Here is a 27957-nt window from a genome sequence, read left to right on the forward strand (position 1 = left end):
ATACAGAAACTAACCACCCTAGATAATAAAGCTTTTGTCTCGGTCTTCTGTATTAATTCATTATAATTTGTCAGTTCAAAATGATACGTTACATTAAAAACGTTTATAACGAACACGTTTATCACAATTTCATGGTTATTTAAGCATTTAACTAAATTCCTATGGTATCTATGGTCTATATAGATGCCAGAGCTTTGCAGACAATCTTCATAATGCGCACTGGCGCATTATGAGATAATTGTCTGCAAAGCTCTGGCATCTGTATACACCATAGATGTCATAGGAAGATAGTTAAATGCTTATATTTACATTATCAACTTATTTTGGGGTCTCTGCAATAACACAGTTTAAGCTAGACCAGGAAAACCGTTAATCAACGACGATTAAATCCATAAGATGGAACAGCCATTTTTACGGTGATCAGTTGTCGTCACCACGTCAATGTTAGTGACGTCATAATAGTCACGTTTTGGGTGTCAGTTACACCGTCATATACTTCATTTTGCCTTGGTTAGTTTATATAATAGAAGTGACAAGTAAATATAACGTTGTAATTTTTATTCCTATAATATGCCTATAACACGTGTATAGCAAACAAATGTTTATAACGAAGTAATGTCATTGGTTCTTAGAGGTTCGTTATAGTCGTATTTCACTGCATTACTTTCATTGGATACTAATTTATTATATACAATTTTCCTCGTGGCTATACTCAAATTTACTTGTTCCATTGCAGGAATTATGTAAAGTTCCTAAGCTGGTGGTCGAGGGAGTGAGTTGTGACGATTTGAACCAAGGGGAGCTTGGCAACGCCTGGTTCGTTACAGCATGTGCAAGCATCGCTCTCGAAAAGAAATTATTTGAGCGGGTAATTATTTCAATAATCTTTCTCAACATTAATATCTTGTTTTATTTAATTTTCACGGAAATAACGTTTCTGATAGCTTTTGTGAAGTATGTCTCCGTTACATCTGTTTTGTCAAAGAAATAGGATAATTTCATTGTCCAGATTCAGCAACATTTCTTCATGTAAGTTTATGTTATGGAAAGCATTTCCGTTAATTTCTCTTGTAATGCTTCTTTATGCCTTGGTGTGCGTTTGATAACAACGTTATGGGAGGATACCTTGTTATCGCAATGTCCTAAAATAACAATACTGATAATGAAAGAAACATAGCGATAGCAACTACTATTGTTCAAGACTCAGGTATGAAAAACAATTATCGTTGAAACGATTATTTGACATAAATGAGTACAATGTCTTCCCAACAGGGGACAGTGTAGTGTCGAACAGACACTGTATTGTCAATACAGATTGAATAAGTCCTAATTATTTTACCGTTCTATCCTCTTTATATATTTAGTCCATACGTCGATGAACATATTCAGAACAGCAGAAAATTATGTTTATCGGCGCATGGCCTATATAAAAGACGTAAGAATGACAGAATAATTCAAAGCAAGATGGGGGCAGATATAATTTCCCTGTGAAAGGACAGTGTCAGTAGGGGACTTGATATAAAAACATGTAACCCTAGCACAAAGAAAAAGAGGAATACAGAGAGATTCAAATTTTCTAACAGTGATGTTACGTACGAAATTGGACTGGTTTAAGTGACTCCCTGTAATTATGTGACTGTTTTGTAATGATCCATTGGAAAGTCACATAGGACAGTCTCGACTGTACATAGAGATTGAACAGTGTTTTGATTGCGTTAAAGGTGGTATGAACGCAATGGGATACAGACATATTCTAATGTAGCGCGTTAGCGCTACATGTAGAATATGTCTGTATCCCATTGCGTTCATACCACCTTTAACGCAATCAAAACACTGTTCAATCTATATATTTACATAAATAAATCTACCTTTACGTACAATTTAAAACGGTGATGGTTGCTAAGTTGGGTAACTACGGTAGTCAGGATGACCGAAGATATAGTTCCGATTGTTGAATGTTATAGCTGCAGTTTGGTTTGAAATACAACAATGACACTTTTCAATTATTTTCAACATATATTTTTTTTCAATTTGATAATATATATTAATGATGTCGATTTCGAATGAAAATTGAGATAACCAAGGCGGAACGACTACCGGTATGTATCGTTGTCAGGGTAGTGATGCGGTCCGAAGTGAAGCGAGCCGCCATATTTGATTTTCAACCGAGGAAAGTGACTGTGATAAAGCCTATTGATGGTATGACCGTTGAGCTGCTGAATGTTTGTCATGTATGTATCGGTCTAAGAACGCGATATAGGAACTAAATTCTTCGCAGTCATGACTTTTATTTTATTGTACGGAGGATAGACAAGTGTTTGCGTGTGTGTAGGCCTATTTTGAATGCAAAGACGGGGCCATTTAAGCTGATGATACTGTTTCGGATAGGCTACCTGTAATGTTTTTTTTTTCTGGAAACCTGTATATGATCTGTTAACCTATTGTTCGCTTAGACGCTCCCAGAATTATTCACCGACAATCAGATGTTCTGTATATTTAGGTGAGATGAGTGACCGTACACACATGTACATCTGACGTAACTATGGGATTCCCCGAACATTCCTGAGGAAAGCCCCCCGGTTGTAGCCCCGACCAGCGATTCATTTTGTAGTTTATTACCGTTACAATGCTTGAACACATGTTTTGTTTTGATGTCAAATACATATTTAATTGGATCTAATAAAAACTCTTTATTGTTATTTTAAAATCCGTCAACTTATGACGCAAAATCTTATCGAAGCGTGAACTAGAAGTAGTCCGAACCTGCACTGCGTTTGTATTCATACGTCATTGCGTTTACGCTAATTTCAACGCAACTCCCCTCCCGTTGACTATATAGGGGCATATGTAAATATATCGTAATGATCATTCCCATAAATGATCGCCTGGAAAGTCACATAGGACAGTCTCAAATGTACATCGTAATGATCATTCCCTTTAATAATCGCCTGGGAAATCACATAAGACAGTCTCAAATGTACATCGTTATGATAATTCCCTTTAATGATCGCCTGGAAAGTCACATTAGACACTCTCCACTGTACATCGTAATGATAATTCCCTATAATGAGAGATGTACTCATAAGGATAGCTGAAATAATGTGGCTCGAAAGGCTCATCGACAGACAAGACAAAGTAGGCCGGGTACTTGTATTTGTTCTAACACTAGGAAAGCACAGATATAGATTAGTAATAAATACATCCTCTCTACTCTCCATCAATATTCATTGTACTCCCCAGAGGATTAGCGTAACCTGTTTTATATTGATTAATCAATTAATTACTCGGGATTCAGAGTCGGTCAATACTTCTTGTTGTGATTTGTGCATAGTTTCAGTTTGTTTCACATGAGTTCGTTTCATGAGTGGTAGAATATTTCTATAAAAATGAATTTATATCAAAGCATTGTAAAGATTCTTATTTAAAAAAGTAAACACGGCGTTATGAAAATGACGTCATTATCATGTATATTTTTCTAATAATTACTAATAATCAACACAAAATACATATAACCTATATACACTTTTGGTACATGCTCAATCAGTACGTCATTCCATATAGGGCATAGTGCCATGAATTTCTTTTTCGGGACGAAATTAATTACTTTTAATATCTTTATCTTCAAGTAATATTTGAAGCTCGAACTTTTCAATTGAGGTAATAGTGCAAAGTTAGTAATTTTGTAACTAAAGAAAAATACTAATTTGTCTGCTACTGTTTTTGATAGATGGAAAGTACCATTCGTCAGCGATGGAGCATCTTTATATCATTATAATAGATAGGGATGTCCTTCACAATCTCAATGTTCATATTGGTGTCACCTTAATGTCAGATTGTGCTGTCTTAGTTAGATGCCTTGTTACTGCTTGGGTTATTACATTACTTAAATATTACCTGCCTGATAACATTGATTTTCTCCCAACCAAAGACACCTCGCGAAGATTATATCAAGGTACTTGAAAATTATCGTAAGAAGTTGTTAGATTTTTTTTAAATTTTTATTTTGCAATCGATGTTATCGAAGTAAGAGTAATTATTGTTTGTTAGACTTTTTTTGTCGTACCATCAGGTGTTCTACTTCATTAAATCATGTATGTAATTTATGTATGTAATTTATATTTCGAAATTCTGTGTTAATTGCATCTACCGAATAGAATGCACGACTACTTAATCGTACATCTGTTATCAAACTCGACAGATGATGTGTTGTAAACGAACTCGACAAATTATGGGTTGTAATCGAACTCGACCGATTATGGGTTGTAATCGAACTCGACAGATTATGGGTTGTAATCGGACTCAACAAAATTATGGGCTGTAATCGATCTCGACAGATTATGGGTTGAAATGGTAGGCCCTGACTATATATCCCCTTAGAGTTAGGCTCGCTCTGCAGTACACATTTGTTCAATAAGTCCCTCAACTAGTGTGAGTTTTATTTATAGTCTGAAAGCCGGATTAGACTGCCGCTTATTACTTACGATCAATAGATCAACACTACTAGCAGAGCGACATTTTGTATTGACTGGTTGTATAACGCCATCTAGCGGACAGGTGAAAACTCATTACACTACCTCGATTAACATACCGGTGTTTACCTGGACCATATTTGTCTTTTATTTACCTGTATTCTATTCAATCAGCTAACAGGGAGAATATTGATTGCAATATATCTATCAAAAGAGCCGTAATAATATCAATTTTTCAATGTGTGATTAAAATATGCTTTAAAAGGCAATATAAATATCATATACTATGATTGAAATCCGGCCTACTGACTATCGTTTACGTTAATTGGAAACAGGTAAAGTTATGAATAAATGATTTCAACTATCATAATGGTACAACAGTCAGATATGGTAATTAAATAATAAACAGTTTGATATTGTCAAAATTGTGTTAATTAACGTGGATGAATATAGGGCTTAATATGCTCAGCTTTTGAAAAATATTGTTCAGTAAATTCTTATCAGGAAGTGAGACTGATCTTGTTTACTTTTTACTATGGACGTCCATATAGAGTGATTAAACGCATGCGGGACAGTTACCAGGTACTGACCGCTGTTCGGTGGTTTTTCTCCAGATAATCCGGCATGTTTCCACTTTTCAAACTAAGCACGCGCTATCTGTTAAACTTATAAAACCAAAATCAAGATATCAAGCATAGTTATTACAAATGTATGTTCCTTAATCAGACTGGGACAACATTTTCAAACAGGCAGTACTGGCTGTTAACAGGACGTTAAACTAATAAAACAAGAATCAATATATCAAACATAGTTATTACAAATGTATGTTCCTTAAACAGATTGGGACAACATCCTTGTGAATTGTCAGTTGTATGTAAGATAATACGGATCTGCATTTTAATCATATCGTATCAGTATTGTTACCATTGTTGTTCTAGGTGGTGCCCAATGTGAAGGAACAGGACTGGAATGAGCGGGAGGAGAAGAACACCTATGCAGGTGTTTTCCATTTCGTGTTATGGCGGTATGGTGAATGGATCGATGTTGTGGTGGATGATCGGTTACCAACAAAAAATGGAAAGCTCGTCTTCTGTCATTCCAAGTCGAGGAACGAGTTCTGGTCAGCCCTGTTGGAAAAAGCATACGCCAAGTAAGTGTTGATATTTAATTTATTGGACCATAGTTATTCCGTGTTTTCATATTACAGAGTTACCCTCTCTTTCGGGTAGGTATCCATTGTGACGTCATTATTTTGTGAGCGCAACTCACGTCTTTTTCTCACGAAACACATGACGTCACAATCGATACCTCCCCACAAGGACGGATAACTCTGTAATACGCAAATACGGAATTTTTACCTCATAGTAAAGCATAAAATTAGAAAACAATTTTTTTACATAGTATACCTCTAACTGGTAGAATTCAGATATTGTTTTTAATTCGATGTGTTTTGATCTTTAGATCACAGTTTTATGGCAATTTGCTAACGTACGTAGTAGTAAAGCATAATATTAGATAACAACCCTGATATCCCAATTAAAAAAAATACCTTCAACTGGTAGAACTTATCATTTCCATTTTGATGCTTATTGATTTGGACAAATCATAACGGTGAGAATCGAAGCTCACTTACCACGAATACTCAAAAGTAGAATATGTGCTGGGCCTACTGATTTCTTCAGTTAATATATTTATAAATACGATGCTATTAGATACTATTAAACATTACTGGAAGTAAAAAGATGCTACACCCTGACGAATGATATTTTTATCTACCAAACACAGCCGGAAACGAACTAATATTTTTCTTCAGATACAAAAGTTACTTACTTGACAACATTACTACCATTGAAAACTTTTTGCTTCCTGTTTTACGTTGCGACCAAAAATATTAAAGATAATAACTTGCGTCCCGACGAAAGTCAAATGTGCTATGCTCTATATGAATTGGAGTGCTGATTGCTCATCCACCATGACTAAAAGTTATTTAAATACTTTTTTGTGTTAATTAGATAAACATTTACATGGGTAAACATTAATTATTGATAAGTATTGTTTATGCTCAGTTGGCGCTGGAGTATCTTTAATTACCCATAAATCCAGCAATAGTTTCGCATTGAAATACATTATTTTTGAAAATCTTTATGAAACATGGCTACACCATTATTTTACCGAAACTAGCTCAACTGGATGAAGTACCAGGGGTTATATGTTTAATGCAATAAAAGTTTTCTTACTTCACCAACATTAAACCCCTATATTGTGTCCATTTCCAGGCTATATGGTGACTATGAGAGCCTTAACTCCGGTCGAGCAGCCGATGCTCTGGTGGATTTTACCAGCGGTGTTGCGGAGAAGCTTGTTATGTCCAGGATTAACATTAACGACAAGAACATAAAGAAGCAGCTGTTCATGAAGCTCAAGGATGCGTCTGACAACAGAGCACTCATGAATTGCAATATTGACGTAAGAGAAATATTTTCCCCAAAATTTGTTATGAAAAGAATAAATATCGTTTATTTTGCTTTTGTATATTACAGAATTTTCTATCCTTGTGGGTAGGTATTTATTGTGACGTCATGTGTCATAATGCGAGCGTAACGTCATAATTGTCATAAACGACGTGTCATCATTAATTTCGCTCAATTGTCAAAACAAATGACGACCTCTCTTCGATACATGTAATAGATACGCTCTACCCGTATGAAAACTCATGCATGCATAGTATAGTAACTTATTATGAAAAGAAATTTCATCCCCAATCAAATGCAGAAGTTGACAATGACTTGTATGATCGTCGTTGACATCGTCATAAATCTTTCATTGTTTAGTGTCAGAGAACTGAGGTTGGCAAGGAAACCCCACAAGGTCTAGTTCTCGGTCACGGCTACAATATCACTAAGGTAGCAGAGATCGTGATAGACAAGAAACTTCAGGGAGCCGTAGGGAGTCCCGTCCTCTACATGGTGCGCATGGCCAACCCCTGGGGAACCAAGGAATGGACCGGTGCCTGGTCCGATGAGTAAGTCTATTCTTAGATTCGTAAATACAGTCGAACCATCTAGCATACTTCAAAAACACATCCCCGACACTCCAGGGTTTACTATCACTGACGTTATATCCACCTCTGGACTATCTCATGTTCTATCTCCTGTTACCTCCAGTTTTACTATAAGATAGTCCAGTGTTGAATATGACATTAGAGATAGTAACCCCTGGAGTATCGATGATGTAAAAAAAACTGTGTTTGATTAGAAGTACTTTGATGGTCCCTCGATACTTTTTACTATTTATTTAAGCACCCTGAAATCGGATTATTTGAATTTTGTATGGTTTCGGTTATTGCGTGTTAACCAATTTGGAATTTTGGAATTGACATTATTTTTGGATGAGGATATTTAGCGATATATTTATGGAATTGACATTTTTTGCGCTGAGGATATTTAACGATATCTTTCTGGAATTATCTTTTTTTCGATGAGGATATTTAGCGATGTCTTTCAGGAATTGTCATTTTTTGCGATGATGATATTTAGCGATATCTTTCTGATATTGTCATTTTTTGCGATCAGAATATATTCGCAATAATTTTAACCGTGGAATGATAAATAGCTGTTGGCTGTGATGTTTACTCATATAGTTAAAAAGCGAAGTTTTGTGATTTTTCCCTGGAAAAATAAGCAGCTAAACGGTAAGTCATCGCCCAAGTCATCGTAAACTTTAATATTACAATGCACTGACAGACGACTAAAGCACTAAATATAGAGTATTTGTAAGTATACTTAGTAACGTTATAGACCCTACGTTGCACAGTCGCTTTTGTCGAGAAGACACAGGGTCTCACGCAGTTCATTTACCTATTTTTGTCAAAAGCATCATTCATCACGTAGGCGGCATTCAAATTGTCAGCTAATAGCTCATGTATGTACACACACACAATATGAAAACAGAGGCAAAACAAGGTACGAAAGCAACCATCAGACCCATGAGTATGATTTTGACTCCCAAAACATAATTGACTCTTGAGTTTGAAGAACATTTAAACGTTTTGGCTCTTAATATTTCTGAAATCATTACAAGGGTAAACTGGATGTCCTGGGTATTTATTGAGGCACCATGTGACACCAGTAAAACCTGAATTGTTTTCAATTTATCTATCTGTGATGTCATCTCTTATAGTATTTGATTTTAAGATATTTTATTTTATTTATTTAAAGTGCTCCAGAATGGAACAAAATCAGCCGATCGGAGTGGCACAAGATAGGGTTGAAGTTTGAACAAGAGGGAGAATTCTGGTAAGGGATTATAATTTCAATATGGTATTACCGTATTCGACCCTTTAATCGAGCAGGTCGCTTTAAAATGAAAACAGAACAGGGCAATTAATTGACTGACATATGGACTTTATTTCCAAAAAAATGCATGAAGAACGTCATGTGTTAAATAAAGAAAAGAAACCTAATAAAGTAATCTACATAGTTTTCATATTTTAGTCTGCATTTAATCCGAGGAAAGTGAAATCGATACCTCAAAAAGGTAGAGGAGCGCTTATAGGGAAGGGGCGCTTATGGAGAAGGGTGCGTATAGGTAATGGTTGCTTATAGGGAATGAACGCTTACAGGGAAGGGATCCTTATAGGGAAGGGACGCTTATAGGGTAGGGAAGGGGCGCTTATAGCAAAGGGGTGCTTATGGAGAAGGGGCGCTTATAGGGATAGGGCGCTTAATGGGTTGAATACGGTCTGTGTTAGAAGGCCTAGAACAGAATTATAATATGTCCTCCTCAAAGTTTTGTAACAAAGCGAAATTACAATAATGTTCGTTTAAATATTACATTACACAGATGGTGTCTAGGCAAAACATCTAATGATGAATTAAATTATTTTCATTTCAGGATGAATTTTGACGACTTTGTGACAAACTTTACCAATGTTGACATCTGTCATTTTGTCAACACTGCTATATTCAGCATTAAAAAATCCTGGAATGAATGTGTGTTCCATGGAGAATGGACGGTTTCGGGAAGGAATGGTGGAAATGTGTATAACAGTCCCACATTCCTTAGCAACCCCCAGGTAAGGTTTAAATACTAAAAGCCCTAAAAGTGTTGCAAATACTGCAAACATATGACGTCACAATCCATACCTTTCCCCAAGGGCAGATAACTCTGTTATGTGCAAATACAGAAGTGTACGTCAGAAACCTTTCAGGAGCATAAAGGCCCTTAGTTACCATTTGCATTCCTTATCAACCTCAGATAGGGAACAGTTCCTTTGCAACAATGAAATGCAATCCATTACCTTATTAAGTGTGTGTAAATACAATATAGATCAGACCCTAGGTTCATGGAACAAAGTCAAAAACTGTCTTAAGTTTAAACTTATCCAATCAAATATGACGTTACAAAAAGTTATGTCATTTCTAATTGGCTAAGTCTAAACTAAAGTCTAAGATTGTTTCATTATCCTGGAACCAGGTATTCTGTTAAGGCTGTTTCTGTAAATACATTTAAAACAATTTTTTGTTTGTTAAATAATAAAATGCAATCTGACTAAAATATAAATCCTTATAACAACTCAGTTCAATAGAGGATCTGACAACATCCAATAAGGGTTCACGTTTGAATGACCTTTATACCACGTGTACTTAACATCAAAAGCATTTTCTTCACATTGCTACGTGCATTGATAACACCATTTTGTCCCAGTATGCATAGAAATAGCTTTGTTGTGCTCTTTGGACGACATGACTACGTACATGAAAATAATTCGGACAGCTTTTTCAAACTATTTCGTCCCCAGTCAATATTCTGGTAGCAGCAATTTGATTGGCCCTTTCTAAAGGTGACTAGATCGTGACCCATAATGGGATGTTGTCAGATCCTCTTATCAAACGTAGTGATAATAAATGATTTGTATTGTAATCAGATTGAATGAAATGAGATGTCAATGGCAAATAAAGGATGTGTTCCTTTTACTATTTAGAAGCTACAGTTGAACTGCGTACAGACTGACTTTGTCCATGTGATATATTTCACTAGGCCTAGTGTATCATGATCTGGAGTCCTTTTCATTGGCTAGAAATCAAGTATGCCATTATGTTATGACGTCAGTAAACAATGACGTAACATCACGGTTCAAGGCCGTCGTGCAAATATAAAGTTGTATCCGCGGCATTTCGCAGCACATCCGAAATGTAGGTTGACGAAGTCGCTTGATAAAAGAATCTCAACTTCTTAAACCGGTCTGGAAGGTGTTTTTCTTGCCAAAGCTCGCGTTAATAAAAACTACAACAGTAAGACATTCGTAATACTAATTTCCTCCTAAAATATCATAACAAATAAATACTAATTTAAAAACCTGTCTAATTGTTTGATATAGGCCAATGCAAAATTGAAATAAAATCACCTGTATAGAAGATATGTACATTGTTGTATTTGCAGTATGTCTTTGATGTATCTGGAATCAGCGACAATATTATGTTCTCCCTGGAGCAGCAAGACATTGTACAAGGCCAGGAGTTCGGCCGCAAACTCAACAAGATCGGCTTCCAGGTGATGAAGGTAAGATTAAACAAGTACATACTGTAAGCCAGTTTATTTTTCGCGTCTGTTTTGTTTTTTTGTATTTCTCGAGAATGAATTGCCGCGGAAAAAAAACTATAAATCGCAAAATAAGATCGCATGAAAATGTCGTTGAGTGTAAAAACCCGAAATCAAGTCGCCATGAGTAATGTATCTGCGAAAAATGAGTTTACATTTGTCGATCTTACAACATATATAATGTGAGGATGGCCAAGAGACCGAAAATTATATGAGGACAGCAAAGAGACCGACCATTTGTGAGCGAAAAGACATTTTTACTGCTTAAATAAGAAATTTTCTCCCTGGAGGGAAATTGTTTGAAAATTTGTTTTTGTTTATTTCGTCATTACCATACTACGACTTTTTATTATGTAGGTGGAGGAAAACCGAAAATTTCGAGTACATATTCCTGGGGAACAAATGTACTGTTCGGAATACCTCGCCGACCGTAGTATATACGGTATAGTGAAGTTAAAGAAGGGGCGATACGTTGTTTTACCAACCACAACAGACTCAAAAGAGTTAGGTCCTTATATGCTGAGAATGTATACAGGAAGCAAAGCTTCTGGAAGGTAGGTTATCTCCTTTTTTGTAGATCTATAATTTTCTAGAATTTGAGACTACATATAGTTGGCTTATTGTTTTATTAGTAATTGTATCCTATAGTAGGCAATTATACAAGCCTTTAGTAAAATGATTTGCACAAAACTTTTTTAAAAATGCAAAAAAGTGATACCCCTATACCAGCTTCACTAGAACTGGCATTACTTATATCCTCGTGCTATCAACATTTGTACATTTTTGCAATCTATAAGTCATAATTTTAAAAAGTGACGATAGTTTCTGTTTTAACTAAATGACACAAGTATCATAGTACATAATGTTATTTTTTCTATCTGTTATAATTTCATAAATATTCATAAAAATAACGTATGTTTTAAAACAGACAACTCGTTAATATACCTTACAAGTGGTTATTTTCACCACTATATCACATTCGTTATTGCGAATATATCCAGCTGTACGGTATATAATAGTCAATCGCACAGCTAGTACTATCACAATATTACTGTGTGTCTGAATGATCTACTCTAGAGTATTACTAACAGCCTAACATCACATTTTCTTTAACTGCTTGCCAATAGCGGAAAGTTCTCCTCCCCGGTGTAAGTATTTCTGAATGGTGTTAGTAAGCATTTGATTGGTATGGCATGTTAGTAGAAAAGTGAAATAAGAAGCATGATGTAAATGTAATTAGACAAGTAGACATCTCCTATATCTCGATAGCATGTTAATTTATCTCGAGTACAGGTATGTTAATCTCGAGTAAAGGTAAGCATATCTTGAATACAGGTAATCAAATTTCGAGTGCAGGTAAGAATATCTCGAGTACATATAAACATATCTCGAGGAAAAGTAAATATATCTCGAGGACAGTTGGATGAAAATGACTACGTTTTAACTACGAATTCGCTGTAAACGTGTTCGTTATAAACGTATTTACTGAAGTATAAAATTAGTAATATGACGTGCGTTGGCGGTGAGGTAGTGGACGCTTACACCTAGGAACGTCTGGTTCTAGTGGATCATTGTGTTGATTATATTTTACTGTTATTCAATAGCTTTTTAACTTTAATTAACATTGTTTTATTATATCATAACTGCGGTTTTATTTTAATATTATTAATTTCGTACTTCATGCGGGATCATCTTATTTCAATCAACCTTAAGTATTTTAAGCAATTTAAAGATTGATTTTTGTTCTATACAACATGCTGTTTGTGATCCATATTATTACTTCATTTGGCAATTAAGTTAAAACAGTATAGGTAATTGTCGTGGATCATTTTCTTTAAAACTTGCAAAACGCTGATCTTTTTCAAACTTTATATTATTCAAAGAATTATTCATTACGCCAAAAAAGTATGTCTGTTTATGGTCACATTGGCAAAAAATGGGGTAGGTAGGTCGGGATATTCATTTATTCTTTTAAAGAAATCCTAGATAAGTGGGAAAAAATTAGGGTCGGTCGGGTAACCCTTAACAGACATATTATTTTTTGGAGTTTCAGCAGTTAGGAATAATGCTTTCCTATGTAGAGCTTTCATTTAAGCAATTCTTAGTTGTGCTGTTAAACCGTCTCTCTCCAACTATCTAAAGATGATACGCTGCTAACGAATGGCATTTTCTGCTTTTAAAACGTTTCTTATATTACAACATTGTCGCCAATGAGTTTGAACGTCTTCTTTCAATACCGGAAAATACCCCATGGCCATGTATGGAATTAAGTACTGTTCAAGCATCCACAAAAAAACCACCAAATCAAATTATTTATACATACTTCTGTGCTAATTAGACACACGTATACACGATTTAAACATCAATTACTGTTCAAACGAATGTATCGTTTATGTTCTGTTGGCGGTGGAACATATTTAAAGAGGCAACACAATCAACATAGCAATCCCCATTATTTGAACAATAACTGATGTTTATAGAGTATGTGTGTGTCTGATTTCTACGAAAAATATATTTGAATAATTTATTTTGCTTTTTGTACATGCGCAATCAGCACTTCATTCCTTATATAACATAATGTCATTGGTGTTATCGGGACGCAAGTAAAATAAGAAGCTCAAACTTTTCAATAGGGGTAATTGTGTGAAGTAAGTAACTTTTGTAACTGAAGAAAAAAACTAATTCGTCTGCACCTGATTTTACCATAGGTCAGCGGTGGAGCATCTTTAAATGTCTACTGTATTGTTATGTACATTTGAATTCTTTAGCGGTAATGAATGTTTGTTTGGACGAAATTAAACAGACAAGTTAAATAAGGTATTATTTCTCATGTAACAGGGAACTAGAAAAAGAATGTCCGTCTACCGGATGTCCATGTACAGCCAACCATAAAATAGTTACAACTATACACGTCACTGGGGCAGAAGGCTTGGAACTCCCGACCGGGTCAAAGGTCAAAAGTACGTGTTAGGAAACGTTTTTTTAGAGTTACAATACAGGTAAACAAATATTTATACCAATGTTTCTTTTCATAACCGGAATTGTTCAGCAAAATATTGATATATCATTTATTTCAATGTAGAAGGAATTAAATAGTACACAGATATTCACAAAAAAGAATGAAAATGAACTGCTTTATCATTACCGAAAATAAAATGTGCAAGGTAAACTTTTGATACTCAAATAATTAAATGGTTTTCAATTAATTTTCCTTTGTTTTATAAATAGCGATAGACGCATTCGTAATTATCAAATGTGAAGGTGAGAAAGTGGTGTCACAAACCTGTGCTAACTCTTCTAAGCCGGCCTGGGAGATCAAGGCCACGTTCTATAGGAAGAAGCCGGATGTACCAATCTTAGTGGAGGTAAGATGTAATATTCAAAACAGATATCCGGAGTCTATGATAAATAGTAGTACAGTACTCTCCCTTGAGATGTAAGTGGTATCATCGGTCCATGAACAGTAAAGAAAAATGCTTCAACTTGGGTCTTTGAAGGCTGATCCCATTGTCCTTACCTTGACAGCCTTCAGACGTATGACATGTTTCCGGGACATTAAATGAAATGAAATAATGGTATCAAAAACATTCTTCTCAGTACGATCAGGATGTCGAACTTAATTTTTCGGGATATTATTGGTTAAACGTATTCATGACAGACCATATGTACAGGTGCTCATAAAAATAACGTCGATTTTCTAATCTACGTTACATATACACGAATGTCTTTTCAATACTATATATATACCGTGGTTTCTTGCATGAAAGCTTCGATAAGACATTCTATGACTATTTCATAAGTGAATAGAAAGGATAGGAATATTCTACCCGAGCGTCACAAAATGTAGAAATATACAAAGCATGCAAACAGATAGATCAATTATTTTTATTAATTCGTTAACTAGAAAATCATTTTGATTAATCATTTAAACTGAAATTAATTAATTTGTATAAATATTATATATATAAATAATTATTATATGTTATGGAGATATATCTTACTTGTAGGTGTGGAACGACAATGTGTTGATAGATGACTGTTTGGGCGAGGCCAACGTATCGGAGGAGGGGTCAGAGGATGGACAGACATTGACAATAGATATCATGGGTAGAAAGAAGGAGAAGGAAATCAACAAGGGCAAACTTCACATATTCCTTCGATCTAGTCACGATTTACAGTATTTGTAAGGCTCGAATATGTGTATATTCGGCCATACTATATTACGGAGTTATCTGTTCCTGAAAATAATTACCATAACTGGGTTATCGCCCCTTAAACACAGAGAGCGCTGAAAGGCACTAATTCATTATCAGCGCAGCGCTCCCACGCGGTAAACAATCGCAATACAAGGGTCGATAATCTAGGTATGGGAAAGGATTATTTAATGCCGTGTTTTGTGAGCAAATGCTATGTTTTTATTCTGTGAAAATATCGAGTTTTATTCACAAACACGTGACCTACCAACCGAAAGAACAGATAACTCTGTAATATGCAAGTCATTAAATATTGCTATACGTGGTATTAGGAAGGCCTGAATTCGAGAATATGTTAGATTTTTACAGTAGTCTTGTTCATATGTATAGAAATGGTATTCGACGATGTTGAAAGATGTGAACAAAAGAAGACTGTGATTAAATAAGCAATTGAAAAATGAAGCAGGGTACATTGAATGTGATTTGAAGACGATTGCAAAAGGCATATTCCGCATACTATATAACGATATATGATATATTTATAAACCTCTGTATATGAAGACCACCAAAGGGACTAAGAATAAAGAAACATTTACAGCCAAGGGATCTTTATACACATGTTATGTCAAGTGTCAAAATTATGTCGAAATTTATCTTTGCGGACTTTGCGGAAGTGGTGTTAGTGAACAGGCGTCCTTGGTTCAGATATTACTACGATGCAGATTTCATTTTTTAGGATTTATTGTATTATTTGTTTCAAAGAAGAACCCTATATATTTTTTAATTTATTGAAAAGGCTTATGTTTACAATGTGATGCCAAATATTTTTTAACTTATTTACTCTCTTCATAACGCTAACATTTTTTTTCGGTATTGTCAAATTCAGTGCTATGGCATAGCAATTTACAATAAGAAAGTTTTCACCACTTTTAATTGGTGGGATAGAGTTCCTCTGATTATTAACATAATTCCGTCTGTACATACCACAGAGTTAACTCCCTTACGAGTATGTATCCAGTGTGTTTATTAGTGAATATCACGTCGTTTCTCTAAAAAGTATGACGTTACGCTCTAGAACATATGACGTAAAAACCAATACCTGTCTAGAAGGACAGATAACTCTGTAATATGAAACTACAGAATAAGGGATATAACAAAATGTCGGTTAAGCTCTTATCTGTTATGTTTCTTTTTGTACTACTGTAAATATAGTTATTTCCTCATATTTACAGGCGATTTAAACCGAACATAAATCTCCACTAAAAAGATTAAACTTTAAGTACAATATAACGCTTTACTTACATGTAAATGGCGAAACCAGGTCACAACAAAAACAGCGTTGAGCGTGAAAATTGGAAATTAAGTCGCCACAAAGTGTTGTTGACCGTGAAAATGGGAAACTAAATCGCCACAAAAATGACATTGACCATGAAAATTGGAAATTAAATCGGTACAATTAAACGTTAGTTTACAGTATAAATTTATTATGATTTTGTATTGTATATGAATATATATCATGCAATAGTATTGATGATACTGTATACAAGATGATAATATAACTGATCGTGTATTCATTTCATTACAATTAATTGTGTTATGTATTGAAATAATTTACATATATGTTTTCATTACGATTTTTAATTGACGACAAGAGTTCATATCATATTTTTATAGTATTGAAATATGTTATACGTAACATAAAATCCGTCCATTTAGTTATTTTCGTACTTTTTTATTTGAAATTACTTTCAAATCATGTTTATACATTGTATTAGTCTATTTATCATTATTATTCAAAGTAATATTTAAAATGATCCTACAACACCATGCACATTCCGTCTTTGCATATTACAGAGTTAGCTCCCTTGCGGGTAGGTATCGATTGTTACGTCATTGTTTTGTTAGCGCAATTCACGTCGCTTTCTCCGAAAAGTATGACGTTACACTTGCAAACACATGACTTCAAAATCAATACCTACTCGCAAGTGCAGATTACTCTGTAAAATGCAAATTCGGAATACACTGCCTTCTAAACGTTACAACGTAAATAGGTTTAAATAATGATTAGCTTCTTTGAATTTTAATATTGACTTTTGGAGGACAGTGTATACATTCAGTATAGATTAGTGAAAATCTTCTATCATTGTTGATTAGCACTATACAATTTTTCTGGAATATAAATTGATTTTAATACATATCTATCACTCTGGTGTACTATAAGATATGTTGTTAAGACCAATGTTATTAAATTAAATTCCAATAATAACCGAGTCTGTCTAACAATACAGAGTCAAAATGTCTTCTGGTTAAATTATTTTGAACTTTGTTTGGCATGAATGTTATCTAAGAATGAGATCAATTTCAAATGAATTTCGCATGGGGATTTTTTTACCGACACATATAAAATTTTGATCGATTTCAATCAATGTCAAATAAATTTTGAAATTGACATGAAATGTGTTTCACATGAATTGATTTTTTGGCCTTTAGCGGTAAAAGTGACATACAATGTGTTTCATGTGAATTGGCTTTTAAGTCTTTTCTGCTAACATTACCCTGAATGGGACTTGTAAACTTGCTGTAATTATTTATATGAAGATTCAACTATAAGCTATTTCTGTGATAATGATTAGATGTTTTTAAGAGACAAATGTACTGTTATTTACCGTAATTGATCAATGAATTTATATTTCATTATGTTCTGATGTTCTTTAATATGTAAATACCCATACGGTTTTAGATTTATCTGATGTTTTATAGACGTTTTTATATATTTTTTGTATTAAATGACCTTTAACCCATTCCCTCCTGAAAATTCGTAATGAACTTTTCTCTCTGTTTTAAGGTAGAAAATATAAGCGTCTCCAGGGGTGAATGCATTAATCATAACTGCTATAAAATCTATGCTATTCAGCAGTAATTTCGTCCATGAAAAAACCTTTGTAATATTTACTCGAGTACTCGATATGACCCGATATTTTGTCAAATGTGGAAGTTTGTTACCATGATGAACTGGATTGATGAAATGATCTTCTAACCATGTACATCAACTCATAAATTACAACATCGAAAGAATGCCCAACTCTTATACTGTCGTCATATATCAGACTATTTATTTGTTTCCTAACCCCAGGATCATGAAACAGATTAAGTTTTAGCTCAGCCAATCAGGTATGACGTAACGTTTTGTAACGTCATATGTGATTGACTAAGTCTAAACTTAAGACGGTTTTAGACTTAAGTCTGCTTCGTGATCAAGGCGCCTGCAAAAATTGCAAAATAATGTTGACTTACAATAACTTGAAGCAATGCTAAGTATAATAAATCAGAAAGTGTTTTAATAGCTAAATATGTCATTGTAGTCCATAAAATCAAACTTTAGAATTGTTATATGGATGATTTGTAGTTTTGCATTTTTACAAAATGGAACTACATGTTTATAACAAAAACAAAACTACTTACCGATAGATTTTTGTTTATATCAAACCGCTGTCTTCATGGGCCATTCAGAGGAACAGTTGTTAGTTATATAGAGTAATTGATTTGTCTGATCATTCATGTTATCCGTCTTTGCATATTACAGAGTTACATCCCTTGCGGTTAGGTTATGACGTCATTATCATGTAAGTGACACTCACGTCGTTTTCTCTTTAAAGTATGACGTTACGCTCGTAAACAGATCACGTCACAATCAATACCTACCCGCAAGGGTGAATAACTCTGTAATATGCAAAGATGGAATATTAACTTAATGCATTTTGATTGACTGTGATAAGGTTGTTATTTCACGATTGTACATGTTTATATAGTACGTACTGCTGTAAAATGAATAAAATAAACAAATATTTATCATATGTGAATTCTGTATAAACAAGAAAATGGATTATTCTCTTTGTTTTCAATAACTTATATTTGCATAATAAAGATCTCAAAATCCTTCGATGTTGTTTCTTAATATACTTTGAGTTTTTGTCAGTCGACAATACTACGACTGAAAATGAAATTATTCGAGGCGTGGAATTTTGAGTAATTTCGTGGGTTTTTTTTTTGTTTTTTTTTCAAATTTCGTGAAAATATTTGCTAATTTCGTGGAAAATTTTGCAAATTTCGTGGAAACTTTCACTAATTTTGTGAAAATGTTTGCTAATTTCTTGAAAATATGTTGCAAAGAAGGAGTATCAATTCGGGCCCTCTGGCGTCCATAATCGATAGGCATTATTAATTGTTTATAGAAACCCAAGGGTTAGGACATCATGATATGACATATGATTAAGTTCAGGTCAGAGCCCTGATGTCCTAACCCCGGGTATCTGTAAACAGATATGGTCATGGTCGCCAGAGGGCCCAAATTGTTAATCCTGCTTTCATGGAATCTTTCGCTAATATCGTGAATATGTTTGCTAATATTGTGAAAATGTTTGCCAATATCGTGAAGATGTTTTGCTAATTATCCCCCGCTTTCTCCGAAACGGGTGATATTAATTTGGGTTTGTCCGTCTGTCTGTCCGTCCGTCAGTCAGTCTGTCTGTCCGTCTGTCTGTAACACTTCGTTTCCGTGCAATAACTGTAACAAATGTAAACCGATTTTCTTCAAACTTAGCAACAAGGTTAAAAGCCTTATGGACTCGGCCAAGTTCGAACGCGACTTTCAATGGACCTTATTTAGCGGAGTTATGGCACTTTGCTTAAATAAAAAAAAAATCAGTTTCCATCACTTCCGTACAATAACTTTAATAAATATTAAACAATTTTCTTCTAACTTGGTAACAAGGTTGAATGTCATAAATGCCTTGCCAGGTTCGATCAACTCTTTCAACGGATGTTATATATCAGAGTTATGGCCCGTTAATTTACTACAATTGTAATTTTCTGCAGTTTCTAAGTAATAACTAACAAATGTTAATACTTATATTGTTAAAACTTGGTAACAAAGTAAAATGTCTCAAGGGCTCGGCAAAGTTCGATCGCCACTTGTGACAGACCTTATGTAGCAGAGTTATGGCCCTTTGATTAAATAAAAACAAAAGTCATTTTCTGTCATTTCCCTGCAATTACTCTAATAAATATTAACCGATTTTCTTCAATCTTGGTACAGGTATGCATTATTTACAATATGCTTTCTTCAATCAGTTTCCTTTACCCCATACATGTTTCATCATTAAATAGCTAATAAAACATCTTAGTTTCGAATAAGACTTCAGTTTATTTTTTCATGTTTCAACCAAGGTTAATCCTAACCTCAATAATGTTTACCTACAATAAGTCCTGAAAGCGGGGAATTGAAATTCCGCGAATTTGCTTGTTTCCGCTTTCATTTAATCTGATAATCTAATCTTGATAATAGATGCAGAGTGCAAGTATAATGTTATGGATACGATTCAATTTTATATATATGTGTCATATAAAAATGTTTAAATGAAGTGAAGAATAATTGTTATATATTCTGTCGAGAAATTTTTTGTATACCAATTCTTTTTTTACTTTTTGGAAGAGTTACTTCCCTCTAATGTATTTACAAATTCTATAAAATTTATAAACGATCATGGAACTAAGTTGTATTGGAAATAAGGATTACTTCCTTGCCATATAATTACTATTTAAAGTCATTCATATCCTGACACGACAAACATACGTTTGTAAGGATCCCGTGTTACCCGGATATTACTGATATTTACTGATATTACATATATATTATAGACAAGGAATACATCAATCTTAGTAACATACGGGTCCTTATTATCTCTACATTTGATAAAAGGATATGACAGCATCCCATTAAAGGGTCACGTTGAGGTGACCATTGGAAATGGCCAATCAAATTGCTGCCTGCAGAAACTTGAAAGTGAATTTCAGGGGACGGAATAGTTTTTGAAAATCTATCAGAATTGTTTTCGTATACGTATTCATCTCGCCCAAAGAGCACAACAAAGCGAAGTGTATATGTATACTGGGACGAAATGACGTTTTCAATATATGTAGCAAGGCGTAGAAAATGAATTTGATCTGAAGTACACGTGGTGTTAAGGTCATCATGACACCTTATTGGATGTTGTCAGATCCTTTATTGAACGGATTGGTTTTAAGGATCTGTATTTTAAAGATGCTCCACCGCCGACAGAGCATAAATGATATTCATCATTTGAACAATAATTGGTGTTTAATCGTGTATATATATATGTCTAATTAACACAAAAAATAATATAAAATAATTTATTTTGCCTTTGGTACATGCGCATTCAGTAGTTCATTTCATATAGGAAATAGTGGTCCGGATTTTTTTCGGGATGCAATGAATTATTTTTTATATTTTTAACTTGAAGTGAAATTAGAAGCTCAAACTTTTCAATGGTGGATGGTGTAAAGTAAGTAACTTTTGTAACTGGAGAAAAATACTAAAAATCGTCTGCTCCTTTTTTTAATAGTGAAAAAATACCATTTGTCAGCGGTGGAGCATCTTTAATCAAATATAAATAAATAAAACAATAATACAAATGACACGACTATACCTAGTACCTTCCCTTATTAAAATATAAAAAACATTAAAATATAAAAAACAAAACAAACAAAACAAAAACAAAAATGCTTTAATTTTCTTTCTCAGGTACTGAGTAGTTTTAATATTGCAAGGATTTTAATCTAACTAAATTCACATATTTGTCAGAAATTGCAAAGAACTTGTTTTTAATGTACTTATACATCACTCTCTGCTTTGTTGTTATAAATGATAATATCAATGTCTACAAAATTCATTAGTGAAAATAACATCCCCGCGATTAAGTTCCAAACAGTAAATCTCTGTTTAACATCCGCTAAATTTAACAGCCATACAGTATGTAGATCAATAGATTACACTTCCATCAATAATTAATTGATATTTTGTGAAGTTTATGCGGTCTGATATGGAAGACTCACAAAAAAATTCTTTCATTAGCTTACACGTAAATATAAGATCTTAAATGAGTGTTCATTTCATTCAAGATTTTAAGAAACGTGCCTAAGAATTTATTTTTGCAAGGCTTGGCGACCATGATGTGGGTTCAAAATGATACTTTTTATTACATAACTGCGTAGAATTTCAACGGCAATGTGTATGGCGAAATTTCACGGGAGGCCGCCATTTTGTCACAACGTCATGAAATCTTGACGTCAACACATGACGTCATAATGAATTTCTGGTCAATGAAAAGCGCTCCATTTATATTCCACTTGTTACATATACAAAGACATTACATGGGTGACGTCACTGAATATCATGCAGAGTATCTGACAAATTTTTTTTTTTCAATGATTGATTTGAAAACAATGTACGTGCTTTTGTCTGCCAATTGTCCGCCATTAATCGCATATATGGAAAGAAATTTGACTAGAATTCGGTTCACGTAAGCAGCTTCTGTTGTCTGAAGCCAATTGTTTTCATTATACATTGCATAGTTCTGTTTCATTATTGTCAAACACTTTATGTGCGCATATTCATTATTTTTAACATATTTGCAAATATTTAAATTTGCGTTTCATGAAAATAATTTTCTCGCGAAAAAAATGATTTGTAGAATAATGGATGACAAGCATTTTGTATCCTTTAGTATATTTGATTCTTGGGAACAAGATCTACACAGTTGTCAAATACATGACCTTCTTATCATAACTCTTCCAAATTTCCACTATTACAAAAGAGTTACAATACCTCAACAAGCCCACTAAAAACTAATAAAAACAACCATCAGTCTAATTAGAATTGTTGATTTGATAAACCCATTCTTTAAAGTCTTAACACATTATTTTTTTACCATCTGTATTTTCCTTTAGGATTGACTTGAATTGATAATATGCTATGCAGATATAGCAAAAAAAACTCATGTATATGTACACAAAAAAACCAACAACAAACATTTAATACCCCCATACATGTAATACATCAGAAGTCAGCCTTCAAAAATATGAACAAATGTCCACATACAGGAGCGCTCTCATTCACTACAGCAAATGTCCACATACAGGAGCGCTCTCATTCACTACAACATAAACAAATGTCCACATACAGGAGCGCTCTCTTTCACTACAACATGAACAAATGTCCACATACAGGAGCGCTCTCATTCACTACAACATGAACAAATGTCCACATACAGGAGCGCTCTCATTCACTACAACATGAACAAATGTCCACATACAGGAGCGCTCTCATTCACTACAACATGAACAAATGTCCACATACAGGAGCGCTCTCATTCACTAGAACAAATGTCCACATACAGGAGCGCTCTCATTCACTTCAACATTTACATAATATGATTCGTCATATTCATCCCGTCTAATTTAAACATTTATCACAAAAATAAAAGCACTTTCACTCAAGCTTTCATAGTATATTTCTAATAACGGAGAGAAAACAAATTGAAAAATGTTCAGCTCTAATAGATATATCAGCATATAAATGTAGTTCATTGGCATATGATGGTATTACCATATGTTTATATAGTATCAATCTGTATAGCATAGCAATATAGATATGATTTATTTTCAAATCGCTAAATCAAATTTCCATAAAAAACGTATTCGGCATGACACGCGACAGTAGGTAGCCATAGAAATGTTTTCAGTATAGTTTTCAGTATAGTCATAATTGCATTAAATATAAATATATTCAAGTTTATCCTTATAATCATAATCCTTGTAAAATTCCAACTTCCTTGGGGTACTTTTTACGTTGCACCGGCCAATTCGTCGAATGTATGTCGTTGCAAAACATTCGACGTGATGTTTTGCGTTCTTTCATGATTACATAAATGAATTAACCAATGGAAATACCCGTTACAAGCAAATACCAAATGTAGATAGGCATATAAGGGTTCCATGGTACATCCTCTGCATTGTTTTACCTTTTATTCATTATTGATTTGTTAACCTGTATTTACCTTTCAAAAAATCTGTTTAATAATTTATTTATTCATAAATACTGGTACCTACTGCTAATTTGACCTTTCACATTAAGGTGAATTGGTTCGTCAGGGAGATCGTCGAATCTAGGTTCCCATGCACCCAATAATGAACAATATTTGTTATCCATTTCTGTGTCATCGTTTTCATCCCATTTCACGGTGAGACCGACACTTCCAGGAAGATTGGGATACATAGACCTTTGATTCATTTTCCAGGAATGATAAATATGCCATATGTACCACATTTTGTCTGTAGTCCCTTGTTTAATACTTTGTTTATACCACACTGTTTGGAGAATACCGGGAATTATCGGCAGAAAGGACGGTATCTTTGTAGTACGTTCATACCAATGTATAAACTTAATCCAGTTTTCTTTACTTGGCGAGAATCCCATTGTACCGATGATTGGATACATGAAAACAATACTGTCTTCGGGACCCCGGAGTCGCCCGGATGTACCGCCATGTTTAATACTGTACCCTTGGAGGGAGTACCCATTTATATATTGCAACGAGTCATATTTTGCGTGAACATTTTTTAACCACTTATAAAAGTATTTTGACACAGTCAATTCGTCTTGTAAAATGACGGCGATTTCTTTGCAAGGCGGACAGGGAACCCAAGTATTCATCCATTGACCAGTTCTCCCGACATGCCTCGTCTGGTTGTGAATATAAACCTCGCCATGTTTAAATCTGAACTCTCTCGCCACGGCGAACACTTCATCATTGATATCGCCAGAGTCTGACCTATCGATCCACACATCGATACCTACCTTGTCACCCAAATAATCAGCGTTATTCAAGGATTCAAGTAATCTTCCGACAGAGTCAGCGCGGTCAAATGTTATGACGATCACGCGGAGGTCAAGGTCAAACGGTGTACTCCATGGCATCTCGTCGAATTTTATGGGTTTGTTGTTAGTCACGTATTCTTCAATTTCTTTGCGTTTGTGTTCATCAAATTCAGCAAGACTGCTTATATTGAATTTTGGCAAATTCGTATCACCTTCAGTATTGCTGATTTCATGTATTATCTGAAAATGAAACAAACGTCTGTTATTGTTTTGTATTTGTATTTTACAATAGGTGCCAGAATAAACAATGCATAAACATTTCAGCCATCAATATAACAAAGTATTCATTTCTTTGGATATCTTAAATGCAGTAAATTAAAATTCACCTTGTATCCTATAGTTGTTGAAACGAAATGAAAATAAAATAGTTTTACCTTGAATAACAGTTGACAGACCAGTATCGATATTAACGGCATATATAATTGATTTAATATTGTCATAGAACTGCACAATCCTGTACAGAAATCTAAGAGAAACACATGTAAATACTAACTCATGCCTGCTTGAGAAACTAACTCGTTATAAAGACCACCTGCTTAATAAGACCACTTCCTTAGCTTCCTATATGGTCAGTGTCAATTAAATTCTGCATTTTCTTGGCCCTTTGGATAGTCGTTATAGATAGGTTTGAATATTTTAACTACAACAGCGTCATGAAAATAATTTGATTGGAAGCATTATGTTAAAACGCAACCATTTAGACCTCGCAAAACACTAAACATATAGAGTAACCATGTCCGTTAACAGTAATATTTACACATCAAATTGAACAAATCGATTTATATTTTTTTTCTAAATGAAATAAAATACTTTCAGTAAAATAAAAATAAAACTCATTAAAACTGTTTACCCATGACATATATTAGCCTAATCATTAAACATTGAAGATCAGAATCAATATGGTATCGTTTTATCGGATCTGTGTGTTCCGGTCCCACAGACACTTTTGCTTTGATCGAAAACTATGATATCCATTAAATTTCACACTAGTGTTAGATGCGAACTGTTGTTATGGATTCAGCCACGCCCTGTACCAAAGTTCATACCGTGTGTTAATCTTTTAACGTTTGTATTTCCGCGTTTTGATATTTTCGCTTGGTCAGCTTTCTATCATTTTAACGTTTGTATTTCTGCGTGTTACCATTTTAACGTTTGTATTTCGCGTGTTAACATTTTAACGTTTGTATTTCTGCGTGTTGATATTTTCACTTGGTCAGCTTTCTATCATTATAACGTTTGTATTTCTGCGTGTTACCATTTTAACGCTTGTATTTCGCGTGTTACCATTTTAACGTTTGTATTTCTGCGTGTTAACATTTTAACGTTTGTATTTCTGCTTGTTGATATTTTCGCTTGGTCAGCTTTCTAACATTTTAACGTGTGTACTTTCGCAAATTTCGCGATGCAATTAATTTCGCAAAAGTTTATCTCCGCGAATTAACTTGTACATCATTGATTCTGATAGTAATTTTTAGTAGTTTTTAACTGTTGTGCTATCTGACTATGTACTCATGATGTAATTCATTTATTTGGTTTATCGGGTAATGAACAGCATGTTTTATATATTACTACGAATGACAAATGAATAATTGAATAAACGGAATTCATTATCTATATCAGATAAATGTGTAGCCGTAGAGAATGAAGTACATTATGTATCGATACTATAGCAAAACATGTAACATTAACAAAATATCATGAGGCTGAACCAACCATTCCTCATTATATTCAGGAGAACCTGGGAAGTAAAAATGTAGATAAAACATATTGCCATGCAAATCAATAGTTAAACTATTGATCGAATAACACGTGTCTGTATGAAATGATATTGGGTTATTTTCTGTTTATTATACTCATGGTAAACCACAGAACGAAGGGATAAACTGTATTAACTATGCCTTTACCCACTATTATGAATACAACATTTAACGTAAGGCGATAGTGTTTGTTATGACATAGATATACACAGTATGGAAAAGTAATGTCCAATTTGACCTCGACTCATTTAAATGATATTCTTTCTTTTCAAATTGCAGAGTTACCTCCCTTGCGAGTAATTTTCAATTGTGACGTCCTCTTTTAAGAAAAAACTATAGATTATTGTCTGAAACGTATGACGTTACACTCGCAAATGCTGCTTGCATGACGTCATAATCAATACTTACCTGCAAGGGTAGATAACTATGTAATATGCAAATATCAATGATATATACACAAAAAATCTACAAAACCTTGAAAGAAAAGTGTTGTAGGATTCTTTACCAATCGTCTTGCAGCTACTCACTTTGCTTTCAAAACTAGATCAAAATATTCTGTACTTGACTCAATCAAAATGAGCTGGCTTGTCTCCACCCATCGGTTTGAGTCACAAAACGTATTCCGTATTTGCATATATTCAAAGCTATCTTGTGGTAAGGTAATTATTGTTACGTCATGTGTTTGTGGACGTAACTTCATATTTTTCGAAGAAAAAACGACGTGAATTGCGCCCACAAAATAATGACGTAACAATCGATACCTACCCGGGATCTCTGTAATATGCAAAGACGGAATATGTTGGTTTCAACAAACTTTAAAAAAATGACGTCATAAAATGACCTGTAACTGACCTGTGGAGAAGACGCAGTTGGTAATGTAATGTTCGGCCTGGAGAAGGTCCATTCCAGAAACTGCACGATGGCTATAACAGTCAAACTACACGCGGCGACCTTCACCTTCATCAACCGGGTACGTCTCATGCTGACTATATCTCACTGGCCCATCGAACAGTTGTGTTGACTATATTTCATTGGCCCATCTAACAGTTGTGCTGACTATATTTCTCTGGCCCATCTAACAGTTGTGCTGACTATATTTCACTGGCCCATCTAACACTTTTGCTGACTATATTTCACTGGCC

General features: G+C 34.2%; 2 protein-coding genes across 4 annotated transcripts in view; one reads left to right on the plus strand and one right to left on the minus strand.

Annotated features, from left to right (window-relative positions):
* Positions 1-19201, plus strand: part of LOC138305947 (calpain-5-like) — a 31290-nt gene extending 12089 nt beyond the window's left edge. For 2 of the 3 annotated variants that reach the window (XM_069246255.1, XM_069246253.1), the window contains exons 3-14: positions 737-868; positions 5408-5619; positions 6746-6935; positions 7301-7491; positions 8687-8764; positions 9363-9543; positions 10911-11030; positions 11427-11623; positions 12197-12217; positions 13908-14029; positions 14298-14434; positions 15077-19201. In XM_069246255.1, coding sequence (XP_069102356.1) covers positions 737-868; positions 5408-5619; positions 6746-6935; positions 7301-7491; positions 8687-8764; positions 9363-9543; positions 10911-11030; positions 11427-11623; positions 12197-12217; positions 13908-14029; positions 14298-14434; positions 15077-15256 — 1761 coding nt within the window. In that variant the 3' untranslated portion in view covers positions 15257-19201. The remainder of the gene's footprint in view (positions 1-736; positions 869-5407; positions 5620-6745; positions 6936-7300; positions 7492-8686; positions 8765-9362; positions 9544-10910; positions 11031-11426; positions 11624-12196; positions 12218-13907; positions 14030-14297; positions 14435-15076) is intronic. The other variant, XM_069246254.1, reaches the window with a different exon arrangement.
* Positions 19202-21874: 2673 nt separating this feature from the next.
* LOC138306634 (uncharacterized) lies at positions 21875-27946 on the minus strand. The gene is made up of 2 exons (XM_069247075.1): positions 27668-27946; positions 21875-25238 (listed from the first exon to the last, which is right to left on the minus strand). Exons 1-2 carry the CDS (start codon positions 27794-27796, stop codon positions 24210-24212), a joined length of 1158 nt encoding a protein of 385 aa, XP_069103176.1. The 5' UTR covers positions 27797-27946; the 3' UTR covers positions 21875-24209.
* Positions 27947-27957: the final 11 nt, after the last annotated feature.

The sequence above is a fragment of the Argopecten irradians genome, chromosome 13 (assembly GCF_041381155.1).
Source record: "Argopecten irradians isolate NY chromosome 13, Ai_NY, whole genome shotgun sequence".
In the NCBI taxonomy this organism is placed as follows: Eukaryota; Metazoa; Mollusca; class Bivalvia; order Pectinida; family Pectinidae; genus Argopecten; species Argopecten irradians.

Excerpts from the sequence above, each read along its gene's own strand:
- LOC138306634 (XM_069247075.1), bottom strand. The coding sequence starts at position 27,796 with ATGAGACGTACCCGGTTGATGAAGGTGAAGGTCGCCGCGTGTAGTTTG. Across the intron at positions 25,239-27,667 it reads CAACTGCGTCTTCTCCACAG|ATAATACATGAAATCAGCAA; the intron begins GTCAGTTACAGG and ends TTTCATTTTCAG.